This window comes from Hemibagrus wyckioides, linkage group LG22 (assembly GCF_019097595.1).
Source record: "Hemibagrus wyckioides isolate EC202008001 linkage group LG22, SWU_Hwy_1.0, whole genome shotgun sequence".
NCBI lineage: Eukaryota > Metazoa > Chordata > Actinopteri > Siluriformes > Bagridae > Hemibagrus > Hemibagrus wyckioides.
Window position 1 is genome coordinate 7,310,371 of NC_080731.1, and position 19,200 is coordinate 7,329,570.

At 38.4% G+C, this 19,200-nt stretch overlaps 1 protein-coding gene across 2 annotated transcripts in view; it reads left to right on the forward strand.

Moving 5' to 3' along the window:
* The first annotated feature begins 365 nt into the window (after nucleotides 1–365).
* Nucleotides 366–19,200, forward strand: part of npr3 (natriuretic peptide receptor 3) — a 20,947-nt gene continuing 2,112 nt past the window's right edge. Inside the window, exons 1-7 of one of the 2 annotated variants that reach the window (XM_058375421.1) lie at nucleotides 366–1,367; nucleotides 8,622–8,744; nucleotides 9,185–9,351; nucleotides 14,784–14,919; nucleotides 15,637–15,731; nucleotides 16,760–16,880; nucleotides 16,969–17,056. In XM_058375421.1, the coding sequence (XP_058231404.1) occupies nucleotides 713–1,367; nucleotides 8,622–8,744; nucleotides 9,185–9,351; nucleotides 14,784–14,919; nucleotides 15,637–15,731; nucleotides 16,760–16,880; nucleotides 16,969–17,056 (1,385 nt within the window). In that variant the 5' untranslated portion in view covers nucleotides 366–712. The remainder of the gene's footprint in view (nucleotides 1,368–8,621; nucleotides 8,745–9,184; nucleotides 9,352–14,783; nucleotides 14,920–15,636; nucleotides 15,732–16,759; nucleotides 16,881–16,968; nucleotides 17,057–19,200) is intronic. The other variant, XM_058375422.1, reaches the window with a different exon arrangement.

The window sequence follows — 19,200 nt, forward strand, 5'->3', positions numbered from 1 at the left end:
TTTTGTGTGTGTGCAGGTGTTTGGTGCATAAACAACAAAAATGAAATGAAATCATAAAAATACCCTTCACGGTTCATACTGATCAAAGAGCTAAATGGCATGTGTTTTATTCCAGTGAAGTTTGGTTATTTTCCACACAGTTCCACACAGAACAAATATTTTGGCTATCTCTCGGCATGAATCAGAAAGAAAAGAGCTCAAAGGCTAAGGAAATAAACAGAGCTGCAATATGCACAGTCAAGGTTTTGAGGTAAATGAGTCACTCAGAGACCTCGTGCTGAAGGTAAGAGAGTGAGTGATACTGTAACTTTAAGAGAGAGGTGGGCTGCGCAGAAATGACGCAGGAATAATAATGAAAAGGATGCTTCAAAATTCCACACACCGACTGCAGCGTGTGTGGTTAACGAGCAGCCCAGTTAATACACACAAACAAGAGGAATCACACAGAGCGCTGGGGCAGTTTAGATGCAGATGTAGAGACTTTTAAGCAAAGTCAAGAAGGGCTGTGTGCTGGAGAGCTCAAGTTAACCTTGCAGAGCATTTTATTCATTCAAGTAAAGAAAGAGAGGAGAGAGAGAGAGAGAGAGAGGGGTACTTTTGACAAGTCAAATTTGTTGGAGAGTTTCTTTTAGTGGAATGATCAATTCCTTTAAATCCTTAGCTGAGAAAGTGACACTTTGTTAGTCTCAGAACATTTACAAGAACCTGCACCATGTTGCGCTTCTCGTGCCTCTGCCTTTTCATTTTGGCGCTCCAGTCTTGCTCGAGTCAAGTGAAAGAGGACGTGGACGTGCTCGTGCTTCTGCCTCGAAACAACTCGTATATGTTCTCGATTGCGAGGGTCACACCCGCCATCGAGTACGCGAGGCAGCTGCTGGCGCGAGGGCCCTTGGTCGGGCTGAATTTCAGCGTGCGCTATGTCACCTCCGAGTGCGGCGTGGATGCGCTGTACGCGCTCGTGGACCTCGCGCGCCACGAGCGCCCCGACCTGATCCTCGGTCCCGTGTGCGAGTACGCCGCCGCGTCCGTGATCCGGGTGGCGACGCACTGGCAAATCCCCGTCATCTCAGCAGGTGCCCTGGCGCTCGGCTTTAGCGACAAGGGCTCCGAGTACGCGATGCTGACGCGCACCGCGCCGAGTTACCTTAAGATGGCCGGGACGTTCGCCACCATGTCGGAGCAGTTTGGCTGGAAGAGCGTGCACCTGATCTATCTCGACGACAGGGAGGAACGCAACTGCTACTTCACCATTGAGGGGGTCCACGCGCTCCTGGAAAGCGATCACGACATTTCCATTTCGATGATGAATTCCAGAGATCCGCTGGCGCATGTGGACGAGATCATCAAGTCCATATACGAACATGAAGGTAGTGACCCATGTACATTATTATTATTATTATTATTATTATTATTATTATTATTATTACATTTAACTTTATGTCCGACAACTGAATTGTAGTCAGTATTTTCTTGATAACAAGTCTGCATTGCTTCACAATACCACAACTTCTACTCAGATGGGTAAGAGGTCATCAGAGACGTACATGTCGGGGGAAAAAATGATCAGAATTTTGACAGAGCAAAAGCTTAGGAATGTTCAATACCAGCTGTATGATTAAACAGTCCCCTGAGCATGCACAGACATTCTCCCCCCTCAACGGTTTGCAGATAACAAGAAGTACAGACATGCAATATGTTGTTCTCCTCCACCAGTGCTATTTGGAGGATTTTAAAGAGACTGTCATGCTTTCAGAAAGGTTTAGCTGTGATTTTATATAAACTAACTACAAAAACTGTTGTTTTCTTTTTCTGCCTGCATCACCATTCTCCAGCTGTAGTAGCTATACCACAAATTCAGTAACTAGAATAAAACTCGAAAGTTATAGCTGGGATCTTCTGTCTTCTTTGCATTATTTGTCATTTTGAAAGGTTGGAATGTAAATCTGCACCTGCAGACATGTGCTAGAAGTTTACTTGTTGATTTTGGTAAACACCCAATTCCTCTACCTGAATACAGGTATTGAGTCCTGTGGTACACAATTATAGCTGGGTCTATAGTGTGGATAACACACCACTCCATGGTGTACACATGCGCAATTTGTTTTTCATTCATCGCCATGGAAAAAAAAAAGAGTTTTCAATACACAAGACACAGAAGGTTGTTGATCTGATGGATAAAAAGTTCACTTTTTTTGGTTTAAACCTCTTTCTTTGACCAGTTGATCTGTGTTCATATATGTTTGGTTACACACAATGCGGTACCAGGGGGAATTAACCCTTGTGTTATCACTGCATACAGAGATGCAGCGGTGCTTTAGTCTTTTAATACGGCCAGCTTACCTAGCTCCTAATCGATACACTCTACTCAAACAGTTCATGCAAATTCTGCCTTCAACACCATCATGCCAACCATAGATATTTAACTACTGTAATTCTTAAAGCTGCATTGAATTCTACATTTACAATCATTAACATGCTGTTTAACTCCCTGGGTGTTTTAAGGAACAGACATTAAAGCTCATCTCTCATATTTGCAACCATTGAATTTTTCTTCTGTTATCATCTCAGGAACAGTGTGATCTCCTGTGACACTGGCATGGCCCACAACTACAAACATGTATAATAAAAAATACAGCACCAATCAAACAATTAGCACCAAAATCACTAAGCACATCACAAATATTTGTAATATTAAGAAATGTAATGTGTATGAAGGTGAACAAGTGTGACCAAACATCACGTTTATCAAGTTATAAACTACTGGATGGAACCTCCAGGACTTCAAGCTGTTTATCAGAGTTGGCATGAAGATATTTCCAAAAAGCACCACTGAAGATGCAGCTCCAGATATCCATTAAAGACAACTGCATGCTGTGGTCAGATAAGATCCAAAACCTGACATTTGGGCTGTGCACATCATCAACATTTTAAGCAACATAAAGGAAGCTGGGTACAATGAAAAAGCACATGATAGCCACCATTTGATTGCTGTTTTTTTTTTTTTTTCCAGTAGTCGTCCAGAGGTTTATAGGCTATTTTTGCCTAACACCAGATTGTCTCTGCCATAAGGTTACAGATGAAACAAATGCCAAATGAAATATCAGTGCGTTACAAAGACCATTCCAGTCCCCAGATTTAATGAAACCGTGCAGTCTAAATTGTAGATGATAGTCCACATACACAAATCTAAGAAAGTTAAGGAGCTTAAAATGTTTTGCATGGAGGTCCAGGATCCATCTGTCTCCAAGGCATTGCAGGAAGACTCTCAATGCCTTTATACTCTCCAGGGAGGGCTTCACCAATTATAAATGATTGGGGTGACCAAAATGATCTGTAAAAATGTCTCTATTAAAGTACTAGCCCCTTACATTTAAGCTAACAGTGTTAATCATAAACTTCAGTTATGGTAAAAAAAAAAAAAGTGCCAATAATTCTACACTGTATTATAATAATAAACTATAATAAGTGGATATCAGATCTGTAAACTACGTATCGACAAATGGGAAAATAATTTGCATTTTTCCCCTGTTGCTTGATCACAATTCAAAAATACACTAAAAAAAACACTTATAAGTTATCAACCCAGGATTTACTCTGAGAACCGCCCACACAGACCAGGAATATCATCTGCTGTACCATGATCCACCGCCCCCACTACATGTCTTACTAGAGCAGAACAAGACTACAGAACAGGCAGAGAGAGAGAATAAACATCAGACCACAGTACTTAGTATTTAGTACAGATCACAGGACATTTTAACGTTAAACTACTGTGTATAAGTCATTTCTAAGCAAATGATCAGATCTACTGATCACCTTCAAATCCAGCATCAACATTTATCACTGATTTGTTTTTTTTGTTTTTTTAAATAGACCAAGTGGAGCTGAATGTTGTGAATCCGTGACCACACTTATATATGAATGTGATGTAATTGTTATGAGGAAATAGTTGACACTTAATAAAAGTGTTTCTCCTATAGCTTACCAGTGTTATCAACAACAGGTACTACAAGGACCGAATATTTAAATAAATTCCATAAAAATTCCAGTCTTTGAAAACCATCCTACAAGATGGCATGTTTACAGTAGTCTCTTTCTGATTGACTCCGCCCCCGTGTACTAGGTTAGATAGCACACTGAAATAGATTGAAGAGTTTGAACATGATGTAAATCCCATGCTGTGGCCTACACAGTCATCACAGACATCTAAACCCGAGTTGGACACCTATGGCAGATCTAGGAGCGACGTATTAGAAAGCTCTTCACCACCAATTGAGAGAATGTCTTTTAGCAGAATGGTCACTAGGCCAGTAGAACTGAAGCCTAGACACACTAAATCAGTTCTAGTGACGCGCAAGCAGCTAATTATTTTTTATCCAGCTTTTGGTCATAATTCTTATGCCTAGTTTACGATTCAGTGGCTTCGTGTTAAGGGATCTGCACAGGCCTGATGGGATCAAAACGATATAATCATAGATGTTTCGGAATCATCGGTCATCAAATCCTGTGCTTAAGAATTGTAAATACTTTTTGATCAGCATCTTTTTTTTTTCAAGCCAAAGCAATAACTATTTTAAAGCAGTCAGAATTTGCACTCTTTGCAAGCTCTGGTTGTACTTTCCATTCATTATGGCCTGGAAATTTTCAGAAAATTATTGTGCAAGCCCAGCTCCAGATATCTTGTCACTGTCTTGTATCATTTGGGTTTTGCCCTGGATTGCATTCCGTTGATAGACACATACAGCGATATTACCCAGACATAACGATTGACAGTGTTCTCATAGAGGCCTCATTTACACAAAAGCCTTTCTATTCCAAATTCAAATGGACAAATCAGGGCGATTAACACAGCATGATTGTCTTAATCATGCGGATTTTGCCCTGGATTCCTTCTGGTAACTTGACTTCACTACTACCAGTGTTCCTCCTACAATAATAATTTGTATTGCAGAATGATGACCGTGAGGAAGGAGTGGACTGGTGATGCCCGTCGTAATACAGTTACAAATTATGGTCCAATTTTGCAGGTCTTATCTAATGGACCGGCCAAGAGTAGATCATCATGACTGTCTTGAGAGATGTGTGTTTCCAGGTAAGACATACAGTGTAGGTGGCGCTATTTTTGGGACTGACAATATCAGCAGTACCATTTGTTTGCTGTGCCTGCTACAAACCCCGTGGACAAAGTGGATGCATTTTTAAGAAAGAAAAATACAGATGTTCCTATAAAGAGGGATCACTGTTCTCCCAGCAATCGTTTAATATCTGGGGTGGATCACCTCCAAGAATGATTATGTAGTTAGCTTATTTCGGGGATAAATATTTACAACTTCTTGGCTAGCCAGCACTGTTGTAGGATGTTAGTCATCTACTTATTCAAACTAATGTTGCTTGTTTCTGCGTAAATCCAGCCTTTAAGCAACTGCTCATTTTCTTTTCCACTCCTTCTGATATGGAAGTGCAAACATTAGCAGCTATCAGTGGTTATCAGTGTTTAAAATGAGAGCCAGCAGCAGGGAAGGTACTGTGCATATTTCCCAGCAACAAGATTTGCAAAATAAGTTTGCATGTACAATATATCAGGCATTTTTCATATATTATAGTGATCTTACCAGGAAACAGGAAGAAAAGGAAGTAGGTGGGTTACTTTAATTTATATATATATATAATCCATCTTATTACATCGATCACAGGACTGAGAGTTCACTGCATTACTTAGGCAAAAGTATTTAACAAATTAATTCACAGTTTTCACCCAATAGGGATCCAAAGCTCAGTGGCAGATTAAAACAGCTATGCTTTCCAGCTGAAGTCTACTCCTCATGAAGAAACTGTTAGCAGTGTACAGTTTCTAAGCAACCCATTACAACCTGTTGAATGTTCATGTCGCCAAATAGATTTTGTTTTCTCTCCTGAATTCATTTTTGTTTTAGACCATTCAGAAATAAGGTGGACGGCTTCAATGGGAAAATGGAAATGGCAGTCTACACTTCTTATGTTTTTAGTCCAAAATCTGTTGCTGTGATTAGAAATAACATTAACAGTCCATTCAAGCAAATCTAATTAAGGAAAATCGTATGTTTTGACTCGTATAAAATGCCTTTTGTTTTTAAATAAATAATGGACAGAACACAACAAAGCATGAAAATATTTAACGGTAGGATTGTCACATGCGGCCCATGGTGCGATGAATTAAAGAGGAACGTCGTACATCTGATCCATTTATTGTTGGGATTTAATTTTAACCACAAAGTTAGTTCCTTTTATTACTTACATTATAGCGGATATAAACAGTCATTCCCTCACCAGCCTCTGTTATTTCTTTCTTTCTTTCTTGGAAATCTGTTTCAAAGCACAGACACGGGTGACTTCTTCCATAAATGCGAAATAAACATCTCATGACAGAAAACCCCTCTATGTTTATTTACACATGTTCTTTCAATTCTGTTTCTTCAATTCTGAAGTTCTTGGGTACGAAGCTACAAGTACAAGCTAATTAATATAAACCCGTGATTTGAATTACAGCCAAATTAACGTGTTCGAGCTGAGAGACAGTAAATCAATTGTTCTCAGCATAGCAGAGACTCTGGCGTGATACTGTATGTTTTTAATAGTATGTGTGTATCATGTGCAAGTGTTACTGAAGTGTTTAACGAGTGTACACATTCCTGGCCAAATTATTAGAGATGCCTGCTCAGTTTGTCCAACTTGTTTAGTACAGTTAGAGACTACAGCTCATCTAGCTCCTCTAACCCGTGCATTGATAATAAAGTGTCCTATTAATTCTCATAATCTATGAGAGTCGATGTTGATGCATGAGGACGTGATAGGTGATAGAAATGGATTATATATTTACCTGTAATTTCGGTGGCTAATTCGGTATCAGTAAATCAACATGGAAGTAAATCGGTAACAGTATCATAGCTCATTCACAGCATCACAATAATAATTTATTCTTATCAATCCAAAGTTGATTATTTTCCTATAACAGCATTTTGGTTAATTGATTAGTTTATAGGGAAATTTACTTGTTGTGATTTCTGCTCTGCTGTTATATAGAAAATGCTCTTGGTAAGAATGATATTTTAGATATATGTACATACACATCATATTTTTGAGATTCTCATTTACATTATGCGCTTGTTGTTGAAGATGAAAAATCCTAAGGAAGATATTTCATATTCTGTAGTCTCCTGCATTGTGCTAAGTAAATATATTTTAAGATTAGCACACATGCACCTATGTAAGATATAGGACTATAAAAATATAGTGTTTGGACGTTTGTGATGCTGAAAATATTCAAGCCTCCCTTTTTTTTTTTTAGACTAATCTAATGATGGTGTGAGACTCTGGATTCCAGCCAGCTCACTTTAAACAATTAAAATGGTCATTTGTTATGTAAGATGATAATTAGGCATAACCAGCCATCTGGGCTTGAGATTTCCAGATACAGTGGATCAAGTGTACTTAATGAGTTGCGTGGAATACAGTGTTGCAATGTTGTTGACAGTGAATGACGTACACTTCATGCCATGGGCTGGCCCAGTACAGGTCTGCTAAGTGGTCCTTGGGGGGGTGTAGACGAGGGAGTTTACTGAGCAGAGATATTATTCCTGAGCAGAGTTATTATATGCATGGTACAAGTTTGCACAGCGGCATCGTACGCATGCGTGCACTGCGCTTTCAGAATGACCCTCAGGCCTGTGAAATGTGGCACGGCTGACAGTAAGCATGCCATGTGCTGCCCCTTACATTCCGCAGCTCATTTGTAACTAGTGTCAGTGGGAAAATCCAGATTTCTGAAATATTGCTGGCTGGGGTTGTACCCCATGGAATCAGCGTCGAGTCAATACAGGGCCTGTAGTGTTGTACAGTCTGTAATTAAAGGGTGCCATAGAGCACGAGTACTGAGGTGAAGTTTGTCCCACACATCGGAGGATATTTCAGGCGGCACGCTACACTGACAGAGTTGTGGGGAGTGTTCCAGAGCTCTGAATCTTCCTATTTATGGGACACTTAAAGATTTTTCGAAAAAATCTGTTTGCATACTTGTTTGTTTGTTTATTTATTTATTTTCGACCTCTTTGCTCCATGGGAAAATATTTCATACACCGAACTTCTTTTTTTTTTTTTTTTTTTTGGTCATCTGTGGAAAAATGAAGCTATTTTGCAACATTTACAAGGCATATGCTTTGCATAATTACTTGTACATGCTGCGTTACCGTGTACACTCCGGCTGACATACATCTGTTCCTGGCGAATTGATTGCTTTGGTAACCTTTGAATGAAAGCCAGAGAATAGAAGTTTAACTGTTTAACAAAATTGGGCACCAAGCACTGTGTCAAGAAGGAGCTCCTTAATGTGCGGTTTTGATTCATGGCCTATAAATCGTTTACGAGAATGGTGTGCTTTATTTTCCTCCTATTTCATGCACATGATCAGAAAAGCACATTTAAACAATTAATCTTAATAAGTAAGGCTGTAAAAAAGCGGAAATGCACGTACACCATCCTGCCAGGACGGCAGGAAAACACGGTGACATCATCATCATCATCATCATCATCATCACATATAAAGACTTCAGCAAGTTGCTAATAAGCTTTTTTTCTTTCCTTTACAGTGATAATCATGTGCACACACACGGATGTGGTGAGGGAGATCATGCTGATGGCCCACAGACAGAAACTGACCACCAGTAGCAGACTCTTCTTCAACATTGAGTTGTTCAACTCCTCATCCTACGGTAAAGCTCTTACACACTTTTTCTAATATGACTTGCTGATAGAGATTGAGAGCTTATCTGCATAGTCCCAAAGATCCACCTGTTTTTCTACTTTGACCCTGAAAAACACAGGGCCAACACCTCCAGCTCTTCTGCTGGAGAGAGATTACATTCAGGAACTAAAGGCTCTAAAGAGATTGTGTTCAGGACAAGGGCTGACTATAGAGAAGGTGTAACTGTTCGTTTAATCATTCGAATGGTATACTTTGGTCTACTGATTTATTTGTGTATATATTTATCCATTTAATAATTCATTTATTTACATGAATACAAAAAAATCTCAAATGTCAACCCCCCCCCCCCCCCCAAAAAAAATCTGCGTGTCTATCAGTGTGTGTTTATCTCTTGTGATTTGTTCGTGCAAAACAAAACCCGAAACAATCCAAAACATTATTTCACAGGCAATGGATCTTGGAGAAGAGGAGACAAATATGATAATGAGGCCAAGGCTGCCTACGCTTCTCTGAACACAGTGACACTACTGAGGTCAACCAAGCCCGAGTTTGAGAACTTCTCACAGGAAATGAAAAAGAAGATCGGTGTGGATGTTTGTGAAGGCTGCAGTGATGTACGTAAGTCTTTCAAACAGAATAGTCGACTGAAACGTCTTGATAGGTTCCACGTTGTTCGTGTTTTTATTCTGTGCAATTATTTCCTCAGCAACCTGAAAAGAGTTTATTTGTCTGGTTGATTGCTGTATTTATTATAATACATATCTTATATAATCTTTTGTGTATGAAGCACCATTTGCCCTCATTTAAAAGGTTTATCACTCACAGAACAAACTGAATTCCTCATTTTCTACCCTCTAAGGGGAAAATGACCAGAACATTAGTATATATGTTTATAGAGTGTATTCTTTTCTGTTCCAAAGAAGTGTTTTCTTCAATTTGATGAAAACAAGTGTCTCTTACTCTTATATTAAAACATAATCTGTTCTAGAAATCTGTATTAACACCATATTTCCAAAAAAATTCAAACAACTTATCCTCCATTCAACCAGCCAGCTCTCCACTAGGATATAACAGTGACCAACTGAGCAGAGATTGAAGCCGAACTCCTGCTCTTGCTGCGTCACAGGGCAGCATAACACATTCAGAGGAAAGTGCTGGAAATCTGCCCTCTTTCTCATACTTGAGCTCACAAATACCCACATTGGCTAGCGTCGCTGTGATTGACAGGGGAGAGAGAGAGAGAGTATCCCATCCCTCCCACCTGGAGAACCTAGCCAATCTTTCTGCTCCCTTGGCTCCCGGCCACCCGGGAGCCTGTATCCTGTTATTTTTAAGTGTTCTAGGACCATCTGGACTTACCCAAACAACTTTACAAATAAAATGCCGCTAATATTATGACAACACATCACTAAAATCGCCAGGGTAACTATGCAATAGATTATTTATAACAACACCAATACTAAGAAGAATATTGATAAGAATTTATTCCATGTTTTTTCCTCAGTATGTCTTCTCAGTGTTTCTCAATTGCAATAAAAGTGTTTGAGGCTCATTAAAAGCTGTTTATCGTGGCAAAAGTGCACAATATGACACAATGACACAGAAATAAAAAAAAAGAAAAATGGGGAGAAATGTATTTTTTGGTCAGTACACTAGCACCACCTAGAGGTAGCTCAATCAGTCTATATCGTTTCCTGCTGAGGAGGTTTAAATGCTCAAGCTGGAACAATATGGATAGCTTTCTTTAATGTAGAATTTATCCTTTGGGATAATGGGAAAGGAATATTTAATGGGGAGACTGAATAGAGATTCCATAAAGGGGTTGTATGAGTCCTGCAAAGTGACACTATTCAGCCAGGCACTTTGAAAAGCCATCAGCGCGTTATCAGGGTGGGCAATAGGAGCTGCCATGTTGAAACAAAACATCTTTGATGAATTGGCTTGCTGAGGTTAATAAGTTCAGCAGGGTCCCTGCCACTTTTAAACTGGCTCACTTTGCCAAATCAGCAGGATCCTCAGAAAGCCTGAGGTGGCCTTTGGTTAGTGACCACAGACTGGTGTATTGCTGTCAAAAACTAACTGCACATGAACAAAGACCATTCTTATTCCTGATACAAATGTCAAGCCTTCAGCGAGCCAAGCACAATTACTTTATTGTATAAGCCCTACACTTTACACCTCCCTAGTGAAAATATGCCCTTAGAGGCCAGAAATCTTAGCTTGATTTGCCAGATCACAAATATGTCAAGAGCTGGTATGCTTGTAGCCGAGGCTTGTAACATCTGTCCGTTTATGCCGAGTCTGGTGTTGTGTCGATGCATACTAAATTACTCGGTATGCTAGAGAATAACCGCTTTATTCATTAAGGGAGGTGATAACTTTTTTTTTTTGGAGCGCCTTACAGTCAGGTCGTGTTCTTTCAGCGAGCCCAGACTGTTTTCAGCAATTCATGCATGCTGCATATGCAAAGCCTTCAACACATATATAAAGCTGCAGGAGGGAAATTTTACTGAATGCTCGCCTGTCTAAATCAAAAAACTTTTTTTTGCATTTATTTATTGAGGTGATCAAGGATGAAATAATATCATAAAAGAATAAAATAAAAGAATAAAAGAGAATGAAATTATTTCAAGAAATTCTGTGACTGCAATGCTAGATTCAGGACGCACCAGCGACACAAAAACAAGTGAGGAAAATCAAAGCTTAACAGTGACAAGGGACAAATCTGCAAACGTTCGCTCTCAGAGGACGTCTGGCTTATAACTGCGTCCCTGTCTGCATTATCTATAAGATACAGCAGGGGTTTTTTTTGGTTTTTTTTACAGCACTAGATGTAGATAAGAGACAAAGGCGGCACTCGTGCTGCAGCTTCAACAAAGCTCTCTAGCTCTCTGCCCACGCATCATTATATAGGAAGCTTTTACAACAAACCCGCTGGAAAGCCGATGAAAATCAAGCCCTACCAGTGAAATAATTATTTAAGTTCCCGAGTACATGGCAAATATTTGTATGCACCGATGACCAGTAGGTGGGTCTGTTGGATTACAACACAGTTATTGGACAAGTGTAATATATTTTATGATTACAGAAGTGTTTTCCAGAAACAAAAATACATAAAAGCTTAGGGAAAAGACTTAGGAATTTAGAAGTGACAACTTCTAACAACAACATTTACGTTTTTGCAAAGAAAAGCCAAAATCTGGTATGTCTTTTGAAATTTATAACCAATGGAACCCTAGTGCACAAATTAGCACCGGATTGACAAGGCTTGGCATGTGTGTGTCTAAAGGGTGGTGATTTCTTTTTAGCATTATCTCAGCCCTTGAATGTGCGTCACTTGCAGTCTGTCAAATTGAAGATTGGCAGTGATATTAATCCTGAGCACTTACATTTTTTTTAATGTAAGTGTTTCTGAGAGACTGTTTAAATGGAAGAGTCATATGGTGGCAACATTATGAACTATAAATCAACGTTTGACTAGACTGCACTGAATCAGACAATGTGCGAACAAAATGCGGTAATTTATAGGACAGTTCTGCCTGATAATGGTTGACTGAGCGTGTCTCCGGAGACACATTCAATGCTGAATTAATCACTGCACTTCCCTTCACCTCAGAAACTGTGCACATAACCATAATACCACTCTTGATTGCCTTCTTCTAGGTCAAAGCATGAACAGATGACTTTATTTACGGGGTGTTAAGGGAATCAGCAGCCTCGTGAGACCTGTGACAAATTTGCGTAAAAGGGAAGGGAAGTCACACACACCCAACATGTATTAGAGATAGTTAATTTGGTCTCATACATCCTGAGCTAAGCAGGGTGTCACCATGTTCAGGACACTCGGTTACACAACGTTGTCTGGACCAGTGAAACCGATCCTTGTTTTTCTTCGTAGTCTATTAGCTACGTTTAAAACGGAGGCTGTGTTATACGGTAGTAAAAAGTATGCCGACACTGGATAATTCTGCACCAGAGCGAGGAAGCTGACATGCGGTTGCTCATTTTGGTGCTTGTTCCAAAGCAAAGGGCTACAGGCTCTTAGAAACACTGAGGCTAATGAGCTTAAAGTATAGGTTTGGTGTGGCTTAAAGTTTAAGAAGCCTGCCGTATGCTTATTATGAACGAACACATAAATACTAAATACTGTTATTTACCCAAAAAAGGCCTAACGACTCAAAAACCAAAAAAGAGACAGAGAGTCATAAGAGGCATAAAAGTGTTTCCTTTCCTTCACAAAAGTAATTTGTCCAGGAGGATTGCTTCATTTAAAAAGGCTGCAATCTGTGAGAGAACAGAGCATAAATCAAGACCCCACAAAAAAGAGTGGTCTCTTTCCAGAGGAGATGTCACCCCTTGTTTTAACATCTCTTTCTTATGACACGTCAGGCTGAAGCTTTGGGTGGTCTCTATGGTTGGCTTTTCCTCAGCAACCTGACTATCAATTCAGTGAGGATTCCCAGGCTTTTGTGGAATTGTTTTCCCCCAAAACTTGGCTACGATATTGTCTGGTCCAAATAGAGGAGGGAGCGAATCTGACCCGGCTGACTGGTTCCATTCTTCCTACCACAAGGCAGGCCATTAAGACAGAGCATTTTTCTCCATATTTTTTGAGAAAAAGCCATAAATTAGGCCCAAATCTGAGGACTGAGACAGAGGCCGTTCACATATGGTGTGTTACTAAAGCCGTTACCAACAGCGCCTGATCTCAAATGCTGGCAGGGTTTATGTTTCACAACGACATATTTCAGATGTGGAATGTCCATCCAAATACATTGTGTTGCTGAATTGCAAACTGCGCTTCCTATGAAAACATTGTGGGCTTCATTATCTGAGTGCTCAGAGCCGTCTATGTGGCTCACACATCCAGAAAAGAACATGTATATAAACAGTCCTATAACTATATCAGCTTTTCCTGCTGTTCCACTCGTGTTAAGCAGTCGACGGTGAACCTAAATACACGGTGATCCCCACCAGTCACTGAATCCTGAAGCAGCAGTCCTCCTAAGCCCTGGGTTTTAGTATTGTTTGCCTTGGGACGCCCACACACAACATAGCGTAACACAGGAATGGACCAATAGGCCCTATCATAACACTTGCAACTATTCATGTTATTCCTTTGGCATTTGAATCTCTTGTGTATATTTCATTCAGGCTTTTATTAGCAGCAGTTAAAGACTTTAGTGCCATCAGCAAACTACTTTTCTCTCATGATTACATGTCATTTCTGTTTCATTCCTCAAATGATCGATGGATAATTTTAGTTCATAGTAATTTGGGCGAAAACTAAAAGTTGTTCATGAAAATGGACAAAGTGTATTTGGTGCATACATGATTACAGTGGCCATAAAGTTTTAGGACGTTCATAATAGGTGAAAGGTGTATGATGGTGCCAGTCTCTTTCCTGAAAAAAATACAAATGTATAATATATACATGTACTATATATAATAGAGATAAATTACTATAGAAATAATACTAATCAATGGTAATCTCCAAACTTAGTTTAGTTCATAATTCTATAATTAAACTTTACAATTTATAAATTTTAAATATATATATATATATATATATATATATATATATAAATTTATATATATATATATATATATATGTATATATAAATTTATATATATATATATATATATATATATATGTATATATATATATATATATAAAATTATTTTTTTATAAAATATAATAAAATATATATAACTTTTATATATATGTTACTATGTATTTTAAAATCCCCTGTAAACTATTTTATAATATTATTTACTGTAAAATAATTTAGAATATTATTTAAATATTTTAATTTATAAAATAATAATATCTTGTAAACCGTCTTTTATCTACCACATACATATTAAACACTAGGTACTTAACAGGTACTAGGTATTTTACTACAACAACAAAAAATGATACCAAAAAAGACTTTTGGCTTCATGTGCAGTTTCTGAAACATCTATCTGTAAGATGTGGAGATTGTATGATGTGCCATAAGACTAGTCCTTATTTTGTTTTATTTTTTGCCATTTTTTCTCGCAGATAAACATGTTCATGGAGGGTTTCCATGATGCTTTACTGCTTTACGCGCTCGCCTTAAACGAGACGATCCACAGCGGTTACAGTAAGAAGAATGGAACGGAAATCACACGCCGAATGTGGAACAGAACATTTGAAGGTAAAGAAAAAAATGAAAACCGACACATCGTGTTGTTTATTTCTTATGATTGTTATGTATGTACTTGGCCTAAGTATGACCTTTTTTAGTGTAAACTGACAAGCACATATTTATATTCCTAAGTGTTTCCTGAAGTACGTGACCATTCAGGAAAAACAGATCTGTCATGGAACCAGATGGGAAAAAGTAAACAGTAGCACGCTGTACAGTTCACATATGAATGAATTTTAGATCTCTATATGAATGGAATTAATAACCACAATATCCCGAAGAGTCTGGGATAAAGCTGTAGATATTCTCGATGCAACTTTTAATTCACTTAAATAGTAAACAGAGTTGTCAAATATTCTTTCATTCATAAGCTTCGCTTTCGAAGTAGGCGATCAGCCGTGTCTGCTGCCCAAGCTGTTTCCATCAACCGCAAAAACCAAAACCAATAACATAAAATAACAATGTTTTGAAGGAATCATCAGGAACAGGGTCATGTTTTCTTGTTAAATGAAATAATATTTTAAAAATGTCAAGAATTTGGGAACGCAGAGGCAGGGATGGAATTACCATTTCTGCAGACCGTGCCAACAAAACCGACGGGAGGCAGATGAGATTTCCTGTTGTATTGGCCGCCTGGAATTTTCTTGACTGTTGCTGGTGTTTTCCTTGGAATGTCTGACTATTTTGGCTAATTAATTTTCACATTCCTTGCATTCTATTGCACAGGGATTGCTGGCCAGGTGTCTATAGATGCCAATGGTGACAGATATGGAGATTTCTCCGTTATAAGCATGACAAACCATGAAACTGGAACGCATGAGGTAAGAGAACTGCCTGATTATGCCTGTAGGGTATGTGGACACAATGTTGTGAATATTATTACACTATTATAATAAATTACAAGTTATTACGCAGTGTCATATGGCAGTTCTAACCATTTAAACTCCCTGAGGACAAGACTACTATTAAATGTAGTTTTTAAAGCGTGCATCCACCAACTGGTGCTTGGATTTTAACGAATTCCTCATCATATTATAGATCCTCATTTGTTTAAAACGTCCCTAAGTTATTAGGGTCGTTGAAATGAACTCACCTGAAGAATAAACGAATGAAAATTCGCAAGAAAGGGAATTTTTATTGACATGGAAATGAGATGAGTCTGCAGCATACTCAGCACTTCACCGTACATACTGTAACCATCAATACATTCTGCAGTCCACAGTCTGTATTCAGGGTTGAGTTACATACAAATAGTGAGGAGTTAATACCAAAATTGCACCCATTGGTAATCAGACCTCAGACATAACTCTACTACTCAGACATTTTCATGGGGGTTGTGCACGCCTATCCTTTAAACCCTAGGCATGCAGAAGGCTGCATCAGATTAACAAAAACATTGGCGATATTCTATTAATTTGACCAATTAAAATAGCGAATTAAAAGCATGATTCAAATTATAATCTAGTATCTCACAGCCAGGAATCATTTTATGGCTTGCTCTAACAGTAGAAACAGTGTTCCGCCTCTGGACTAGATCACCATCCAAACAGTATAATGTGCTGGATCAAGTGCTATTTTATTTTAAGCGTTGGTCTGTGCACTATTGATGAAACCGTATCTCAGATCTCCTGTTCTGAAGTAAAATCAGGCAGCATCAAAGCTATGAACTACCAGCAGGTCATTTTAGTAATTCGTAGCTGTGTAACTATCCTGACATAAAAAATACATATCTTTTAATCTTAAGTATCCGACTCTGAATACGGCTAAAAGTGTTTGCACCGTACAAAACCCTGCACCACTTCTTCAATTTCATGTGTATTATTTTATCTTTGTTTTTTGTTTTTTTTAGACTGTCATGAACTACTTTGGCACTAATGGAAGTTTTCAGGTCCTACCTGGATTTAACAGCGAACGGTTCACACTGCGAGGAGCACCGAGGCAACCGCTCCCAGATCCCGATGGCCAGTCATGTAAATTACCTCTGTTACCTCTGTCTTAATGTATATAGTACGACTATTGGTAGTACTTCTTACTAATAACTTCATTTTCTCTCCTAAGCAGGTGGACTAGGATTATCAGCCGTGACTGGAATCATAGTTGGAGGACTGCTTGGAACAGCACTACTTATGGCATTCTACTTTTTTAGGTAAAAGGAAAATAAACTACATAACGTTTATGACTAACTCTAAAACCATTTCCGGTATACCAGTTCTTTGTTAGATGAGTTGCTGAAAAAGAGAAGAAGTAATTTTAGAATTATAATAAGCCTTTTAATAGGTTACTCGCATATTATAGTACAGTAATTGTTACAGTAATGTGTTTAACAGTTTTTGGTTTGGACAGAGAAAAGTAAACATTGCGAAGATAGCAAAAACGCTCATGTTAGTATTTAGACGTGAGAATCTGAGACCTGAGCCCAGAACAAATCTGTACACATGACAGCTCTCAAGCAAGAGAACAGGTGTAATATAATCCCTCATTCTGCTGCATGTCAAGATTCATGCTGCAGCCTTTTGCACTCTCTAGAAATGGGAAATAGAGCTATTTTGGTAAACCTGATAAAACTGAATTACGCTATGAGCAATTGATAGAACGACGCGGATATACACTACCAGTCAAAAGTTTGGACACATCTTCTAATTCCATGGTCTTTCCTGATGTTTATTTCTTTCTACATTGTAAAACAATGCTGAAGGCGGCCGAAATACACAATAATGTCCTTTGAACAGTTGATATTGAGATATGTCTGCTACTGATGCTCTGTAAAGCCTTCATAACGGCTCTAATCTGAGGTGCTGTTAATTGGTGATTTCTGAGGCTGGTCACTCTAAATGAACTTCTCCTCTGCAGCAGAGGTAAGTTTTGGTCTTGCTTTACTGGGATGGTCTTCATGTGAGCCAGTTTCATCATGGTGCTTGATGGGTTTTGCAAATGCACTTGACAATACTGTTCTTGCAAGAACTATTCCAGAACACCTGACCTCCGTGTCTTAAAATAACAACTGACCGTTTTTTGTTGTCATTACATATGGATTACTGAAGTCCATGTGTGTTATTTCATAGTTTTGAAATCTCCAGTATTGTTCTAGAATGTAGAAAATAAATCCCTAAACAAAAATCATGGAAATAAACGGTGTGTCCAAACTTTCGACTGGTAGTGTATTTCTCAAAGCAGAAGTCGGTACTGAAAATAACAGGACTAACAGGTCTTGACGTAGTTTTTTTTTGATTCCCAAACAGGGACTCTGAAATAATCTGACACATCTTTTATCTCATCTCTTTTCTCAAAAACAAGGATGTTTAGTTTATCATTATGTGGCTCCAGGGAAATGTGCTGCATCTAGAACTTGATGTCCTTTAAACAGTAAAAAAAAAAAAAAGAAAACCTTTGATGGTCAGGAGCGAGGGACATATTAAAGCTGTGTATTGTCCGAGTACTGATAAAAGGTCCTGGTTAACGTGAAATCAGAGCCAGATAGACTGTATTTTTTTTGTATTTTTGTCTGTATAATTATCATCATCAGGCTTCTGTCTGCATTATTTTTTACATGATGAAATAGAGACATTTTGTTAGAGAAATAAATACAAATTTGCAGATATTGCAAAATAGTGTTTATCATGACAAACTACTTTGCAGACTTTCGTTATTTGCTTGCCTAGTTCTATAAATTATATTCTCTTTCTTTTATACTACACTACCAGTCAAAAGTTTGGACACTCCTTTTAATTCAGTGTTTTTTGTTTAGGGATTTATTTTCTACATTCTAGAACAATACTGGAGATTTCAAAACTATGAAATAACACACATGGACTTCAGTAATCCATATGTAACGACAACAAACAACAGTCAGTTGTTATTTTAAGACACGAAGGTCAGGTGTTCTGGAATAGTTCTTGCAAGAACAGTATTGTCAAGTGCATTTGCAAAACCCATCAAGCACCATGATGAAACTGGCTCACATGAAGACCATCCCAGGAAAGCAAGACCAAAACTTACCTCTGCTGCAGAGGAGAAGTTCATTTAGAGTGACCAGCCTCAGAAATCACCAATTAACAGCACCTCAGATTAGAGCCGTTATGAAGGCTTTACAGAGCATCAGTAGCAGACATATCTCAATATCAACTGTTCAAAGGACATTATTGTGTATTCAGCATTGTTTTACAATGTAGAAAGAAATAAACATCAGGAAAGGCCATGGAATTAGAAGATGTGTCCAAACTTTTGACTGGTAGTGTATGTTGCACTGCAGATTTTGCTTATTAAGTGCAGCTAGATTTGCTTTCTATAATC